Below are 17,876 nucleotides of genomic sequence, written 5' to 3' on the forward strand. Positions count from 1 at the left end.
GGCTCCTGGTCTGTGGGGCTGTGCCAGGCAGCCCAGTGTCCCTGCCCCGCTGGGAAAGGCTGCAGTGGGACGGGAAGGCTGTGGGAATCTCAGGGTGGTGGGCAGTGCTTTCTGCGCCCCGGGGTTGGCATCCCGCTTGCACATCCCGCTCTGCAGCGCCATTTAAGCAGAACCAGCCCCAGTACCAGGCTTACAGGACCCGATAGGTTTAAAGGCACCATGCACTGAGACTGTGGTGGTGAGAGGCAGCGTGCTGCACCAGGACGGCTTCCTAACACCAAACCCAGGAGGGGAAAAAGCTCAATATAACCTCGGAAGTGAACTGAAGTGTTTGAGTGTCCCATCCCTGAGTGCCTCATCCCTGCTGACGCTGTCGGGATGAGCACAGCCGTGTGCCCCTCCGGGACAGCCCCGCTGTCCCCCAGCCTGCTGCTCCCGAGCGCAGCCGTGCGCTGTGCTGCGGCAGCCGTGGGGCAGGCGATGAGCGCAGCGGGGCTTGTTTCTTTATTTAGCACGTTCGAGGTCTTGAACTTGGGGTTTCACTGAGCTTGCTGTTCGCCGGCCCGGGCCCGGGCGCGCATGTGCGGGGCTGCTTCGGTGGCAGCGGTTTCCTCTCCGGTAAAGAGCCCCCGGGGGCCGAGGGTCCGGAGCAGCCCCATCCTGTCAGTACAGACCGCGCAGCCTCTGTGCCCCGGCAGCACCACATCCTGACCAGAGCAACCGGCCTCCCCCGCGTCTGGCTTTCACATTCACATTCCCTACTGACGTTTGTCCATGTATTTTAGCCTCATTTGCTGTGTCTACCCCCCCCCCCCCCCCATTATTAACATCAGTTAGTCAATGCTCGGGAAATCTCCCACGCTCCATGAAGCCCAGAGCCCCTGTTGCTTCCCCATGCTCTCCCCTTTGCATCTAGCTGGCTCCATGCCCCATCTCCCAACAGCAATCTGTTCCCTGTCCTGCCCCAAAGCCTGGACCACATGTAGAATGGGTTGAAGGGTAAAATAATGTTGTCCAAAGGTTAATGCTGAGCTTTGCAGGGCAGGTGTGGGGCTGGCATCATCCTCTTGCCCCATGTCACGGTCTTGCTGGCTGGAGCCCTGCATAGCTTGGCCGAAAGGAGAGCCCCCACCTCTGTCAGCTGCGCACCCCTGTCCCGAGAAGACCCCGCAGCCCTCGATGCTGCCAGCACAGGGCAGTGACTCAGTCTGCAGCCCGGGTCTCTGGGTGTGGATGTCTCACTTCTCGCCTTGGCAGCAGCAGCTTTTCCCGATCGAGGGCTTTTGCTCCCTGCCCAGCACAAAACGGGGTGTGTGTGTGTGTGTGTGTGTGTGCGTGCCCGTGCTCCCTGTTCACTGAGCAGTGCCCGAGCACATCGGGCCACAAGCTCACAGCGGAGCTACCTGGCTCGCCCTTGGTTTCCTAGAAATCCAGCGGCCAGCCTGGCAGGCAGAGCCGCAGCCCACAGGCTTGTTAAATCAACACAGCAGTGGCCGTTGCATGAGGTTTGCCTTACAAAGCGTTCGCAGCTGTGCCAGAGGGCGGGGGGTGTTTTTTAACCTTTGCTTTTTCCATCGAGCTGTGGAAGCAAAGCATTCTCTGAAGCAGCGCCGAGGGAGCGGCACGAGTGGGCAAGCCGGGTGTTTGAGCTGGGTCCAGCCACTGGAGCCCCAGATCCTGTGAGGATGCCCTGCCTGCATCCGGCTGGCTTTGCCCAGCACTGCCAGTGTGAAGGGCTGCATGGAACGTCTCTGGTTCCGGGGCATGTCAGCTCCGAAAACCAAGCTTATCTCCCCCGAGCCGTGCTGTACGGCCCCTGCTTTGGCGTGCGCAGGAGGTGAGAGCAGCGGCCAGGCTGTGCGAGCATCGCCAGCCTTCTCATGCAGGGTCAGTGCCACCTGCCCCTGGGCTGGCCCAGCCGGGCTTCCCCGGGCACCGCTCCCACCGCTCGGCACTGCTCATCCCTATCGCGGCTCTGCAGGGCCCTGGACAATGTCCCCTGGGTGGTGCCTGGTTTGGCTCCGCTGCTGCTCCCTGCGGCTTGTGGGGCCACAGGCTTGATTTCAGTGGCAGGGGCTCGGAGGCGGCGGGGGCAGCCCCGCGCTGAATGGAGCTTGGGCCGGCGCTGGTTCCTCGACAGTGAGCAGCCCTGGCACTGCGAGCGGGGCGCTTGCAAGCCCTCACCCTTGAAACAACACGCAGAGGCTGAAAGAGAAGGTCCAGCACCGTGTAGCTTGTTTTGTTATGGGTTAATTCCTGCAGTACCCCCTGCGCTTTGCTGAACTGGCCCTTTAACCTCCCCTTCTGACCCGGCTCCGATCTTTCGAGACAGGCGCACTACAAACTGCTGCCTGTGCTTTTATGGGGAGGCCACAGGCTGCAGGGATGTCCAGCTTGCCTCTGCACATCTCCAGGCCGGAGGCTGGGAGCAGGGGGATCCATCTCTAAGACCCCATACCCAGGGCTGTGCCATGTGTCTGGGAGCACCCTGCCGCAGGGCAGGAGCAGACCCTTCATTTCCGCGCTGAGGAGCGATGATGTCGTGCATCGACCGATTGAATCCTCCGCGAGCACCCACCGCGAGCATCCCCTGCCAGGGCACAGCGGCGCTGAGCCGGGCGGTTTCCTCTCTGGAGCGGCTTCATTCAGGTGCCTGCCGGGGCGCGGGAGGGCTCCGCTGACCCCGCAGCTGTGACCGCACTCCTGACTCCAGGCACCTCCCGGAGCCGCTCTTGGCCCCGCTCCCGCTCCGGCCCCAGGACGGGCTGTGACCAAGTCTTGGCAGGACAGCGCTGACCTGCGCGCTCCGGCTCCCAGCGGACTGCCCCGGCCCTCCAAGCGCTTGCAAAACCCCAGTTATTTACTCCCCGCGGCCCGGCTGGGCGGAGAACGAAACCACGCTGCTCTTTACATCTATTCTCGATTGTGGTTTTTCCTCTTATACCAGAAGGTGCCAATAATAACACAGCAGGAACTGCTCCCAGACCCAAAACCGGCAGTTTTCGACCCTTTTTTCTGTGGCAAGTGCCAGACGGGTTTCTTGCCAGCCCAATGTCTGCTGACAGCGTCCAGCAGCAACACAGACAGGGAGGAGTGATGGAATGAACGAGGTGTGCTCCCTCGGCCCTGGATGGCGATGGGGACAGCGGGTGACACTCAGCCCTTTGCTGCCATTTGCAGTCACTGGGAGGTTACAGGTGACCCCCCCCCCAATATCTGGTTATGGAACTAGAGCCAGATGAGATGCAAAGCCGATACAGACAGGCCCATGCTTCAGGAAGGGGATTTTCCAGGAACACATGAATTCTGGAAACAAGACGATGGTTCCCAGCCTTTCCGGTCCTGTGGGATGCGGGTGTTGGGGCGGAGGGGCACCAACTGTGCCCCTGCAAGACCGGGCCTGGGAAAAGGCAGAGGAGGAGCTGGGGGAGTCTGACTCAGCCCTGGCAAGGTGGGGCTGCTTTGTGGTAATTGGTTTCTGCGTTGGTGCTGGGTGCGGGCTGGTGCTGGAGCGGAGCAATGTGGGGTGGTGGCCAACATAGACTCAATCACAGAATAGGGTTGGACGGCCCAGTGTCCCCACAGACCCGGCGTGGATAAGCACTGCCTGCCTGACGGAGGAAAAACACATCAGTGCCTTAAAATGTGACCCTCGGGGTTCTTCCCTATGTAAATACATGCTCTTAACTAATCAAAGCTGTTAAAGTTAGTTAACTTCTTCCTTGTGTCTCTGTCTGCCTCCTTGCAGAGCTCTGCAAGGTGAAAAGCACAGTGAAAAATGAGCTTATTCAGCCGAGGACCCGGGAAGGACGGAGACCAAGAGACAGGCCAGGAAATGGTGGGGCTGGAGAAAGCAGGATTATTGCCCAGGGTGAGGCTGGCATTGCCCAAACTGTGGCAGCGAGGGGCCAGCACCCAGCCGCGCTCCCATCAGCCGGGGTGCCTGCAGGTCCCAGACGTGGAGCCCTTTTCCCTGGGCAAAGAAAAGCTGCCACCCTTTGACTATTGAAGCTTGGGAACCCCATTCACTGCCAGTGCCTTTCCCTGCCAGCCCTGGCTCCCCCTGACCTTCCCGGTGTGCCCACAGGGCTCGATCCCCATTTCTGTGCTGCCCGGGATGCCCAGTGGCGAGGGGGCTTATCCCAGCATCCCGGTGCTGGGACAGCTGAGCCTTCATCCCCCTGTGAGCCCTGGCCTCCCCCTCCTGCCGCTGGCCCACAAACCCAGCTGCAAGCCAGGGCTGTGCAACAGCTGCGAAGTGGGAAACTGGGCAGGCGCCAGGGACTTCGATCCCAGCCACAGGAGCCTCCCCCATGAGCTGCTTTCTCTTGCGAAACCACCTCCTGGGGGGGCTGAGCTGCCCCCGCGGCCTTGCAGCCCCAGGAAAGGAGTTTGGCTGCTGAACCATGGGGTCACCTGAAGCCTTGTCCCATAGAGATGCCAGCACTGGTGCGGGGCAGACACGTGTTGCACCAAGTATGTATGTGTTGCACCTTGGACGGCTCCCATGCTGCTGTGCTCACTCCTGGTACGCCTGCCCTGTCAGCCAGGGCAAGGCCAGCCAAAACCCTTCCACATTGGGAAACACCAAGCAGAGGGCATGCGCCCAGCACAGCACCAAGCCCCTTCTCCCGGGGTGCCTGGTGGGACAGGAGCTGCCCCACCAACAGTGGAGTCACCAGAAGTGGATGTTCATGTTTGCCATAAAACCATCACAAAAGGTTTTGCTGGGTTCTTTTACTTCTTTTTCCCTTCCAGAGGATGCTCAGCAGCCCCAGCCCGCTCCAGCCTGGGGACGACAATGCTGAGCTGTTGGGTGCAACCCTTGTGCTGTGCTGCACACGCAGTATCAGGTGCAACGTGTGGCCAGGTATAAAAGAGCTACAGTTCCTCTCTGCTAAAGGGCCCAGGGAGCCACTGATGAGCAGTTTCTTTTCCCCACTTTTGTTGTCTTTATCTCCAGCACTTTCCAGCATGGTGGCAGAGGGGCCCTTCTGTGTTCTTTCAAGGCAAACATAGGAAATACGTTTTTTTTGTGAAAATCAAAGGCACAAAACATGGAGGTCTAAACAACAGCAGAATAGCATCTGGGGCTTCCTGTAGAAGCTTCCCAATGAGGCAAACACAAACCCTATCCCAAAGTCCAAAATGCTGCCAGATCCTCAAGAGAAGGAGACCTGCTGCTGCAAACACCCTGGGATGCCAGGCAGACACAGCAGTGCAGGACCAAGGATCTGCCCTGCCATGAGCTGCTTTTATTTCATTATTCTCTGCTTAAACCCAGATTTTTCCTGTTCTTGCTTGTCACTCTTATTAGTGTTTCTGCTCCTTTATTTATAACTGCAACCTTGTCTCTCACACCCACAGACACACGTGTCAGCAAGACGCCTCTGCACCGGGGGCTGAGCATCCTGGGGATGTGTTTCAATTGCCACTGCATCCCCAGTTGTCCCCCAGGGCCAAGAAGTTTAGGGCATTAGTGTCATCAAGCCTTCAACATCGCCCCAGTGTCACCCTGCCGTGGCTCCATGAGCACAGCAGTAACTCAGAGAGTTTTTCCACTCTGACAAGTAACCCAGGTCACCTCCAGTGCTTCCCTCCTGTCTCCCTGCAGTTGGGCTCCAGCATTCACATCCTCCATCATGCCTGGATTTGATGGTTTTGCTGCACAGAGCTGTTACCCTCCAAGGGAAGGCTTCACCCGTAGCACCCAGCTGGGTCCCATTGTATTTTGGGAGCATTGGGCTGCTGCGGCTCCTGGTGCTGGCTGAGACTGAGCAAAACTCAGTGCCTTGGTGCTGAGCAGCGGAGCTCATTGCAGGGCCGGGGCTGCCACTGCCAGCCCTCGTGGTGCAGCAGTGGCTTGGAATTGTGGGAGAGCTCCCGTCCTTCCTGTACCCCCTGCAAGGTTCCTGTGATGGGGATGAAATCAGGGCTTGGCTCCAGTGTTGTCCCCTGCGCAGTGCCTGGGAGAGAGATGGGTCTGGTTCTGGTCCCAGCAGAGGGGATGGAGGCAGTATCACCAATGCACCTTAATGCTGCCAACCCAGGGCCATGGCACTCACAAGCTCTGCATGGACACGGACCCGACCCTTTCTCCAGAGAAGGGAATTCTTCTAAACCAAACAAACCCAGTCCCAACCCCAAACATGTTTTTAAGCAGAAACAAAGATCAGAAATACTGTAAGTGGTGGAGACAAAGCACCAAAAATAGCATCCAAAGTTTCCCCCGTGCGCTCTCCCTGCAGGCAGCCTGCACTATATTTGTCTTCACTTGCCATTTCTGCTGCAATCAATTTACAATTGCCGCTGGCGAGGAACCCATCCATTAAAAGCTCGCCTGAGATCTGTGCCGAAGATGTCTGTAATAAAAAATCTGGCCGTTCATTAAAGAAATAAACAGTGTCCTGCTCACCAGCTCTTCCCAGCCCTCGCAAACCCCACTCTGATTTTCACCAGCTGCATTGTCCGGGCTCGGGAGCACCCATGGAAGCCTAAAGCGGGTTTTCTTCCACATGGGGAGGGATTTGCTCCGCAGCTGCTCTTGGAAGCTCTTGGCGCTTGCTGCGTGTCAGTGCCTTATCTCCGCGATTTGCTGCAGGCCGCCCTGGCGAGGCGGATTCCTCCCAGGTCAATTGCTTTTATCATAAAAACAAATGTTTTCTGTTATCCCTTTTATCCCGGGATGAAAGAGCAGATAGAAATCACGCTGCTCCCTGCGCTGCCTTGGTGGGCCATGCTGCCAGGCGCTCACCTTCACCCCAAAGCAATGGAGTAAGAGGGATGGGAAAGCCAAATGGGAGCCTGGAGCATCCCTGCCTTTGCTCTCTGGAGGCTTGTGGCTCTGCCCCGGCTTCCTGACCCAAAGCACCCTGACCCGATGCATCCCAGCCTCCCAGGTGGCTTCGCAAGACAAGGGGTGCCCACCTGAAGCCCCTGCGCTCACGGGAGGGACGCTGGGGGAGGCAGGCGGGTGATGGGGCCGTTAGGAGGAGGCTGGAGGCACGCAGCTTGTGTGGCCAAGCAAAACAGCGGCTGCGGGGGGATACAATTGCTGCCTATAAATAGCAGCGGGAAGCAAGCATTAGGGAGGGAAAAATGCTATTCAAGCTAAAGGACAATGTTGGCACAAAAGCAAATAGATAAAATTGGCCATTAATAAATGAAGGCCAAAGATTAGAGAAAGTATCTAATATCAGCAAAGTGAGAGCCCAAGGTGGGGGGGGGGGGGGGTGGAGGAGACCTGGACCGGCATTTAGAGCAGGCTGTGGCTGTTTTTTGAAAGCCATTAGGTTATGAGCTGTCAATGCAGCCTGCTGTGCCTGCAGAGCAGCCGTTCTTTCTGTGTAAAAGGGAAAAATTGGCCTCTCCCTGACGTCAGGAACCGCAGAGGGGCCTGGGAAGCTGCCCTGTGCGCAGCCCCATGGGTACAATCCCAATCCCCACCGCTTCTTCCTCCCTTGGGCAGATCGATCCATCCCAGCCCCCCCGGAGCCCTCTGTGCCCGCTCTGCCCTTCACAACCCCACCAGGGACCCAACCTGCCTGGAGAGATGCTTTAATCCCCAAAGCTTCCCCGCAGGCATGGCCCAGCCAGGGAATGTGGGGCTTGGGAGGGCTTTTTCTCACCACGGTTAAGGCATTGCACTGGCAGCAACAGCTCCCACCTGCCTGCTCTGCAGCGGCCAGTGAGGGGCTGCTGCAGCAGCCACATCCTGCACAGCCGGCACAGGCCCCATGGTCAGCAAGGCAGGGAGCCCCTGCACTCTGGAAGATACCAAAGCAATCAGCCTGGAGCCCTGTATAGAGGAAAACCCTGCAGAGATGCAACCCCTTGGGCCAGCAACATGGGAAAGGCCCCAGTGGAGGGAGCAGAGGGGCCTGGGAGAGGTGGCTGGGTTTCTTTCCCTGTTTTGAAAGCAAATCTGGCCAAACAAGTTCATGAGGGACGAGGGACAGTGAGCACCAAGCTGCCCTGCCTCAGCCCCTCTGACCTTTAAACAGCGTCTGGCAGGAGCAAAGCTCTGGCATTGCAGAGCCCCAAGACTGCAGAGCTCTTGCTCCCACCCCAAGCAACAGATGGACGGGCACCCATCATGCCTGTATGCACCTTCCTGCATGTCCCATGGGATGTGAGGCAGGCAGCGCAGCCCTGCGCTGGACACACAGACTGGTGCCTGCAGGACACCCGCCTTGTTCCCATGTCAGCCCTTCACCCTGGCCCTGACTCCACGAGCCCTGTCCCTGCGCTGATCCCCTGGGAAAGATCAGGGTGGAGACGCAGTGGGAACTCAAACACCCCTGGCCTTGGTGGCAGAACCATGGCTGGGCTGTTCGGGGATTGCTGGGAGCTCCCTGGCAGTGCTGTGCCAGTACAAAGCCCAGCTCTGTGCACCCATGGTAACCCTGTGCAGGCAGGGAGCAGGCAGGGAACAGGCAGAGGGGCTCTGTTACCTGCTGCAGTCACTGCAGGCTGCTGCGATGGCTTCACTTTGCTGCCAGGGGACTGCAGGATTAATTTCCCCTCTTTGCTGAGAGGCCGGTGCCACTCTGCAAGACACATTTTAGCCAAAAAAACCATTACTGGCTTTAGTGCAAACTGCGCTGTTTGTGCTGGTGGGGGTAGATAAAACCGTCATTTCTGGCCTTGAAACCCTTTGATGTCACTGACTCCTGCAGCAGGGCTGGCAGCACTGGGCTGGCAGCACTGGGCTGGCAGATGCTGTTGGCCCCATGCAGGCACAGGGACCCATCCTATCCCATCCCATCCCATCCCAACCCACGCAGAGCAGCTCCCACACGCGGCTGGGCTGGGAGCAAGACCAGAGGGCTGCTCCTGCCTGGGGGCTGAGCCGGCTCTGGCGGCCGGGGCCGTGCGCAGGCAGCAGCGAGCCCTGTGTGTGTGTGCACGGGTACGGCGGTGGCAGAGACCGCTCCTCCCCGGCTGCTATTTCCAGCGGATGAAGTCACCGGGCTGCAGCGCCTGAGCTCAGCTCGGGGTGAGTCAGTGCCGGCCTGGCCGCGCAGCCCCCACCGCGCAGCAGCGCCGTGCCCCGCGCCAGCCCGGCAGCGCTGCCCCGCATGAAGGCGAGCTCCGAGGGCTCAGGCTTTGCAGTAAGGCAATGCCCAGCCTCCAGGCCCACTGTGGCTTCCCTGCAGGGTGCCCGGGGCTCAGCTCTTCCCCATGGTCCTGCTGCCATCAGCCCCAGGCAGAACTGAGCTGCTTTGCAGAGCCACCTCAGTGTTTGTCCCAAACAGCCACAGGTCCCTTCGGTGGAGATGTCCCTCCCGGGGCCACGAGGTGCCCCAGACCATGGTCGCACCATGCTGCTTGATTAAAAATCCCAATCCATACTCTTCACACACGCCCTCTGCTGTGAACAGCTGTGCTGCAGCCACTGGCCTCAACACAGCACCGCAGCTGACCAGCTACTGCTGCCTCCCTATAGAGGTATCCAGCATGGGACACACGCGCTGTGCTTGGCCACATCTGGATCTTCCCAAACCTGCCTAGGCTACCCATGGAATGTGCAGGAGGCAGGAAAGGGACCAGAGCTGCCATGGTGGCTTTCACACCAGCAGGACTGACATCACTGGGACCCTCTCTCCTCTCCAATCCACCCAGGGATTTTGGTTTCTTAGAGGTGTTTTCTGCTGCAGAGTTTAAGGCCCAAGAACCAAACCTGCTGCTGGGTGTTTGTGCCAGGTCAGTGAGCTACAGCCTTGTGTGGGATGGACGGGCAGACACTGTATGGCAGGCAGGAGGGTGTAATGCCACCTCATTGTCCCTCCTGCACCACAGCCTGGTCAAAGGCTTGCAGTGTAGAGGGGGTCCTGGTCCCTGTATGTGTCAGAGATGGGGACACCCAGGTCAGGGCTGGATGTCGCTGCTGTGGAGGTGGCTATCACGGAGTGGAGGGGCTGTGCTCCCGAGCTCTGAGAACAGCCTGGGCTGCAGCCCCTTCCCCACAGCCCCAGCACAGGGTGGTGGAAACCTCTGCTATGGCTGCGATAACAAACACTCCAAAGAAAGAGAGGAAGCGAGAATTCCCCGGCCGCGCCGCATGGTGTTAACGTGCTGCCGGCCGGGGCCCGCAGCCGCCCGCCTCCTTCCTGTGCAGTCTGATTTAGTTTGTTTGCCTTCCCCAAAGCAAACAGTGTTGAAACTTGGGGGGTGTTTGGCAAATCCCCTCCCTTGCTTATAAAAGCTGCTTCCCGGCACAAAGCTTCCGGCATCCTGTTCCTTCCAAACACCACTGGCAAGGGGTGGCGGGGGGATCCCAGCACTATTTGGTACCTATAACCCAGCATCTGAGCACTGGGTTTATCAGCCAGCTGCTCCCACCAGTGGCCATGGCCATAGCTGCGGCTCCACCACAGGCCGGGGGATTAGTGTGGTTTTTAATCCACAGTAAGAAGTAAACTAGAGTAAATTTAGCATAGATGAGAAATGAGCTGAGCCCTACTGACTGAATTCTGCATGCATTTCTCCACTCCTCCCCATTGAACCCTGTGTCCTGACAGCAAAGGGTGGGCTCTGGGGAACACTCATTGCCTGGTCCCTGCCTTGAAAGGAGCCAGAAGCAGGATTTTCTTGGAGACTTTGAAACATAGTTTGAGTCCTCACAATTCACAGCCCAACACAAGATGGGTACCACTATCATCTACCATGTGATGCTGAAGCAAAGCATCGTGTAGGAGCCTTGTATGAGCTCTTGCCTCTAAGGCTGTAGCAATTCAAACCAGTGGGGAGCAGGCAAAATTGAACTGAACAATGTTTTGGGCTTTTTACATGGAAGCAGAGTTGCAGCTATTGAGCTTGACATCTATTCAATCAGTGCTGTTTCCCACACAGACAATACTATGGTCCTCAGGGGGCCAGGCTGACTTCATGCCAGAAGAAGCAGAGGTGAAAAGCTGAGTCTCCTGCAGCCCCATGTCCTTCTGTGGCTCTGTGGAAAGGAGCAGTCACGGCTGCCAGCCCCACTGCACGTCATGGCCTTCTCAAGGGTGTTCTGTGCTTGTGGTGTTTGCTGCTCCAGTGCCAGCTCTCAGTAAACAATGAATTCAGTGGTTACCCAGTGCCTCTGCCTTTCAGCAAAGTGACTCAGGTATGAAGCAATGCAACGAGTGCTGGAGTTATTCTAGACGAGGCCAGACAAAAGCTACTTCAGTCCCTGGTTAAAATCCTACTTTTTCTCTCTAAGCACATTTACTGGAAATGTGTCAAAGCCAAAGAATGTAAAAATGTGCTTACAAACAGCAGAGCAGTTCCCAGGAGCGAGTTTCTGTAGGAAGGCTGCACAATTCCTGCCTGTCCCTCTGCCCACTGCAGAAGCTGGCTTGGGTATTCCCTTAGCACACTGTCCTTGCTGGAGAACCAAGCGATGAAAGGGGCAGAAAAGGTTTCAAGCAAAGCCTCCTTCCTCCCCTTTCCTGACTCTGGTAGTGGAAGCTCTGTAAATCACCCTGCAAAGAGCCAGGTTTTGTATAAATGAGGGATCACCACACTGCCCTGCTCTCTGCAGCCCCACCCTGTGCCCCCATCAATACAGCTCAACATCTTCCCTCATCTGTCAGCGAAGAGCTTGTGTCACACTGTCTGTGCATTCCACCCACTGGAAGAAAAGCTGAAGTTACAAAAAATTATCCAAGTTTGCAAAACTGCAGGTGCAGGAGGGGGCCCAGAGGTGGGAATGCAGAACTGAAGTGTGCAGTGGTGCCTGGCTGCCTGAGCAGAGCCATGATACTTGCTGTCCTGCCAGGCTCAAACAACCCCAGCCCGGGTGCTGACTCACCACACAGCCTTGGCCAAGCTACTCGACCTCCTCACCCCACTGCAGCACCCTGGGGACAGGCCACAGCCAGTGTCTCCCCGCCTCCAGAGACCGACAACAGCAGGAGCACCAGCAGGCCAGGCAGAGAACTGGATTCAGGTTGAGCAGTGAACTGAGGCTAACAAGCCTCACCCCTGCTTAGAACAAAAGTAAAAGGGTTAAAGGGTTATGCTCAGCCCTTCCTAGAAACCAGGAAATTGTTCTTTGTGTCCGATGTTCTGGTGGGAAATCATAATGAAGCAGGCAGTGCAAAGGCAGTGCCTGGAAGGGCAGCAGTCCCTTCTGCACTGTGCTTGCAGTGGTCCTTCATGGACTGCAGTGAGTGCTGCCAAAACCTGAAGTAGAAAGGGAAAGTGGGTAGTTATCTCTGCAGCCTGCTGCTGTGAAAGGAAACCGTCCCTTATATCAATCTGTAACAAGGACTCTTGCTGAAACAGGAGTCCTTGCCACACCTCTGTTGCCTTCCTTGTAATCAAAAGCTCCATTCTTTCATAATAATCTCCATTTTAATCTAGTACAAAAAAGCATTTTACTCTTAGGGATTTCACTGAACTGCCTATTCCAGCTCTAGCAGTACTGTGAACTTAATGACTCAAAAATGTGCTGAAGTACAAGTTAGGTAGAAGGGATCAATAACAATTTATGAGGAATAGGCCAGGCCAGGATAAGCAAGAGGTTTCAATAAGACAAGAAACTCAGCTTGAGGAAAGTACCACCATATCCCTGTTCCAGGAATCAAACACATGCTATTTCAAACTTACACGCTGCAAAAATCTTACAAAACAACCCCCCCTATTATTCTTTCAAATTAGTTTGAACTTCCTATGATTTAACAAAGATGCAATCATATCTGCAAAGATCCCAGAGCTCCTCATGAGCATCTTAAAAAGTAGGAATGAATCACTTCCTTGTACAACAACCAGCTCTGCAATGCCATGATCCTGGAAATGACAGCTGAACAGTCAAAAGCAAGCACTCAACAGAAAATAAAAGCATTTAATGCAAAACATTTTACCAAAAGTTTTTACAGCAATTTCATATAAATGGAGTCTTCTCTTAAAACAGGAATCCACCGGTAGAAATGTCTTGTTACAAAGCCGATTACAAAACTATCTCTTCAGCCACACAGAGAGGTAGGGAGGGTATTTCTGTCAGCTGAAAACACCTAACTGAAAACTGAAAAGTAATGTTCAGGGTCTAGCCTGCCACATCTAAGTGATGGTTACACACATAAGTTTTTGGATTAAAACTCCACAGGCTGATATATTTCTACCCCATAAGGCCTTTATTAAGCTTCCTAATAATTTGTGGGTATGCAATGGAAATATCTGCCTGTCAGCTGTTTTATATGGTTTTCCTAATGCTGGGAAGACTGATGTCTGGGCAGACTATGGTGTGTGTTCCCCTGGAAGGAGCAGGCTCCAGGGATGGTTGAAAAAACATAAAAGAACAAAGAAAATGTTTCTATTCCTGCTCAGTTTCCCCAGGCTGTAGTTTCTGGGACCCAAGTGCAGGTTCGAAGCGCACATCCTGGCCCCTCTGGCAGCCCAGCAGCTCATGGAAGGCCAGCCACTGGGTGAAACAAGTGGTGCAGCTACCCCAGGCTCCCCACCTAGATTTGCTGCTTCCCAGGCTATCAGAATCTTAAACAGGTACAGACAGAGCTCATTTTGGAGTGAGCAGACTATGCAGACTGACAGCAGTCAGCCCAGCCAGGATCCTGGCAGCCCTGCCAAGAGCAAGAGGCAAAATTGGTCCTGGTTAAGAACTAGCAAAAGGCAGCTGGAAGGGAAGGGCAGGACAGGCTGGAGCCCTCTCCTCCCCTCTGCAGAGCACTACAGCAGCACAGGCACTTCCTCAGCACATTAATTCATCCCTTCCTTTGGCACACTTGGCTTGTCTGGAAATGATTACCTGTAAAAGGAGCTCTTTCACCAACGTAGCTGTTCACTGAAGCAGTGTCCTGTGAGGCTGGGCTCTGCCTGGTCTGCTGCCAGCCAGGCAGAGAAAGGCTCCAGCTAATCCCCTGCAGAGCTGCGCTGCTGCTCCCCACTTAGCAAAACAACAACAAAAAGGCCTTCGAGGAAGATGCAGTGTGGGGAATGCCGCTCCCTAGAAAACAAAGCCACATTAACCAGCCTTAACAAAGCCAGTTTTCTTCCCCAGTGGAAGTGCAGGCTGGTGCCTTCCCTCCCCAGGACAGACTGTCTTTTGGGCTCTTTAGGGACATGTGGGAAGCCGTCTTTTCTTCTTCTGCTGTGGTGCTCCAGTGCTAGGCTCCCCACGCTGCTACCAGGAGCTGAAGTCCCCGAAGCCTGTGCTCTTTTTCTCTTTCTTCACAGCTGTGCTGGTTGAGGGCCCATCATCTTCCATGCTGCGCTTCCTGGAGTCAAAATGAAAACAACTTTCAGGGACTATTTAGTGTTCAGTGGGACTGGGGCAACTGGATGCCCTTCCTCTCCCAGCATCAGCTATACTGGAGCCAGCTCACCCCATACAAATTAGAGAGGAGTGAAAGCTCCATGGGGATGGTCTGGGTCAGGCTTTGAACACCTCCAGGAATGTGTTCAAACCCCAAGTTCTCCAGGCCAGAGCTGAAGATTTAACAGCTGTACTTTTTTAGCACAGCCACAATGAAAATGTGAGCCACAGGTTCTCACCCCACCTTCCTACCTGCATTTGTGGCAGCAAAAGGATTTATGGGGAATTAGGTGTAAAGCAGCTGGACAAGCTTTTCAGACCCTTTCCTGTTTCTAGAGCACAGCTTGTGGCAGTTGCTGCCGCTATCCCCAGCCTGTCTCAAGCAGAGTTTGCAAACCCATGGAAACACTATGGAGCCAGCTTACATACCGTGGTTTTATTGTCAGGCATCAGTAGCCAATAGGGAGAACCAAAAACCCTGAACCTGCCAAAGGGCTGCTATGGACCAGACTCCCAAGGCAGGCTGCAATGAGTGAAGGACTAGGAATGAAAACTCCTTTCTATACAACTTGGTCCTTTCCACATGGCTGCAAACTCTGCCTGGGTTTCCTCTGTAAATACAGTGCAGAATGGCAGCAGTTTTAAGCTGAACATAACATTTTAAGGAAAAAGCAGTATTTTGTAACTGAAATATTTTACTGATCCACATGGGCTAACATATTTTTAATCTCACAGTCATGCAAATGCCTGTGAATCACTGAAGCACATACCAGCTGATTAAACAGTTGTCCAGGTCTGTATATGCATACCTGCACACCTTCATGTAGCAGACAGACAACAGCATGTTGTAAATGCTTTTAGAGAAGTCTGCTAAAAATTAAGTGGAAGGCATTCATTTTAATTGTTCCAAAATGCATGCTAAGCTGCTGCTCAGGTGGATTCTGCATTTTCCTTAGGAAAGCAAGCAATGCTGCCAATCCCAAAGGGCGTACAAAGGGTGTCTGGGAGCGGATGCTTTAGGACAAGCCTGTACAACCAGCCAGGTACCCTGGAGCTACCCGCCAGATGTCCTGCACTCCCACAGCAAGCCTGGGAACCTGCTCCCCTTTCCGACCACTTCAGGTGTGCTGGTACAACTGTTTGTGCAGCTGAACAGGGAACCAGATCAGCGGGCTGATACACATTTAAGGCAACTGCTTTGTGCAGGGAAGGAGCTGCTAAAAGCGAAATATCTGCGGGACCACGGCCTTCACGAATAACTGCAGAAGAGGAAGAGAGTAAAAGATGGAAGTGACACACTACAGCTCCTCAAGGACTTCTGAATTGTGGAAATATATCTACAGTTCTGAAGTCAACAAATGCTGTTAAAGACCAACTTGCTCATGTTCAAGTGCTAAAATTAACTTGTAATCTTGAAGAGGGTCAGCAGGGAACTCTTCAATGTTAGGACTGCATGAAAGTGTCTTTGCAAAGCCTGCTGGTACAAACCAAATATCTAAGCAATGGCACTGGACAAGGTCTGTGTTCAGCAGGAAAGGCAACTAAAACCCTCAACAAAGATTAGATGGGCAGGGCACTCACGCTGCAGCCATGTTAATGTATTTTCCAATCCCCTGCCGGTAAGTTTTAGGAGTCTGGACCTCTTTCTTCGGTGGGACTACTTCAGCTTTTGCTTTGGCTGCTGCTTCTTCTAGCTGCACCTTCTCTCTTTCAGCAGCAACCTGTGGAAAACAAAGAGTTCAATCTGTTGAATGAGCTAGTCCAGCATAAGGAGAAAATGCCTACAGTTCTTTGAAGCTTTAAAGCAATCTAAACCAGCAATCAGCATCACTGTGATTACAAGGCAGGCTTTGGAGACAGACTTCAAGGGCCACTACAAGCAGGCTGTCTGCAGCCATTATAACAAGACTCCTCTCTTCTCACCTGCAGTTACCGATAGCTAGTGGGGACATTTAGAAAGGAAACCACTGGAAGCATGATGGACTGGGAGCTGTGCCACTCCCTCTCCACTAAAAGAATGGTGATAATCTGGCACACAAGACAACGCTGAATGGCAGCTGTTTAATCTTAGCTTGCAACCATATGAGCCAGGGGGCTGCCCATGTTCAAAGAAAAGGCATTTAGTTACAAAGTTCTCCAAAGAAGAGCTTTGTCCTTTCAAGAAAACAAACTAACCAACTACCCTCACCTGGGCATCTGCTTCTTCATATGGATCAACAAAAACGGTTGTTGTCTGTATTCGTATTTCCTCCTGGGAGCAGAAGAGAAGAGCAATTCAGTCTGCTGATTAAGTTACACCATCTCCCCCAAGTCTGGTTTTCAGGGAAAGACCAGTGGGGTGAACTGCACTGCCACACAAGGCTGTATGTGTTTGCTCCCTCCTGCACAGCCCCTGGAGCTTCACATGTACCTTGGGACGGTCTGTTTTGGGGTCACTTTCCACATTCTCCATAGCAGTCAGAGTCTCAAAGCCACCAACCACCCTAAAAGAGGAAGGACACAATTTCCAGCTGTCACAACACACTCAGAATATTCCTGCACCCTTATATCAAATATATCCACTACCCAAGCAGATTTGTCCAAAAACCTGGTAGCCACACAGAGGACAAGTGATCATGGACAGCCATCTGTGCGAGACACAAACCAGTTTCAAAATGGGTTCACTTGCTAATGCTACATCCACAGGTTTGTTACTCCCATGAGCTTTGAAAAACAAACCAACAGACTCGCACAAGAAAGCAAATGTTTTCATTAACTTCTGATTATTTTACTTGCTAGGTTTTTTTTTTTTGAATTGTGTATCAGACTGAAGAGTGTCACTAGCAAGAAAGGGAACTGTAACTGGCACGACTGGGGAGCAGTGACAGAGCTGTCTGTAAGAACACCACTACCACAGAAAGCACAGGACTGTTCTAAAGCACACCATGACCATGAGCTCGTGAGGGCTCCGGGAAGGCAGCAGCACATCAAGTCAAAGCCACAAGATAACACTGGGACTTTTTTCACTGCAGTTTTTGTTTAGGAGGACATCAGATCCTTGGCCTCTTTGTTTTTCAAGTCAACATATGCAAATACTTGCTTGGAAATGTTTAAGAAAGGCTGAAGACTTTCTGGCCCGTTTAATGTTCATTTTTTAAAAAAGTGTGGAACAATGGGGAAGTTCCAGAAAAGGATATTTGGAAAGGATAAATGCAGTGACCCAGACAATTATAAGCCTGTTATCTATCCCAGCAAAATAATGGAATAGCAGAGACAGGACATGATTATGAAAGAAAGGAAATAGGTAATGGCAATCAACAGAGTTTTGTGGAAAACAGTCTGTCAAACAACCTTCTATCTTTGAGACGACAGATGTGGTTAACAGGGATAACAGTGTCCATGGAACAGACTGATGGAAGGCGGCGGATAAGTTGACTGAGAAACGAGGACGATAAGAAGCTATGCGAGCACACATTAAACAAACAAATGTGCTGACAGGTGTCAAAATCTAATTCTGAATAGGAACCACTGAGTCAGTACGTTTCCAGAGGGGTCCTGCTGGGATCAGATCCTGGTCCCTGGGTATTTAACACTTTTATCTACATCATCATCCACAATTAAATCTGAAAACAGCTATACT

At 53.8% G+C, this 17,876-nt stretch overlaps 1 protein-coding gene across 1 annotated transcript in view; it reads right to left on the minus strand.

Moving 5' to 3' along the window:
* Nucleotides 1-12,812: 12,812 nt before the first annotated feature.
* PPIL2 (peptidylprolyl isomerase like 2) overlaps nucleotides 12,813-17,876 on the minus strand; it is a 71,137-nt gene continuing 66,073 nt past the window's right edge. The window contains exons 17-20 of the mRNA XM_065693070.1: nucleotides 16,668-16,740; nucleotides 16,446-16,508; nucleotides 15,839-15,978; nucleotides 12,813-14,219 (exon numbers count right to left, since the gene is read on the minus strand). Coding sequence (XP_065549142.1) covers nucleotides 14,126-14,219; nucleotides 15,839-15,978; nucleotides 16,446-16,508; nucleotides 16,668-16,740 — 370 coding nt within the window. The 3' untranslated portion in view covers nucleotides 12,813-14,125. The remainder of the gene's footprint in view (nucleotides 14,220-15,838; nucleotides 15,979-16,445; nucleotides 16,509-16,667; nucleotides 16,741-17,876) is intronic.

This window comes from Lathamus discolor, chromosome 12, assembly GCF_037157495.1.
Source record: "Lathamus discolor isolate bLatDis1 chromosome 12, bLatDis1.hap1, whole genome shotgun sequence".
Classification (NCBI taxonomy): Eukaryota; Metazoa; Chordata; class Aves; order Psittaciformes; family Psittacidae; genus Lathamus; species Lathamus discolor.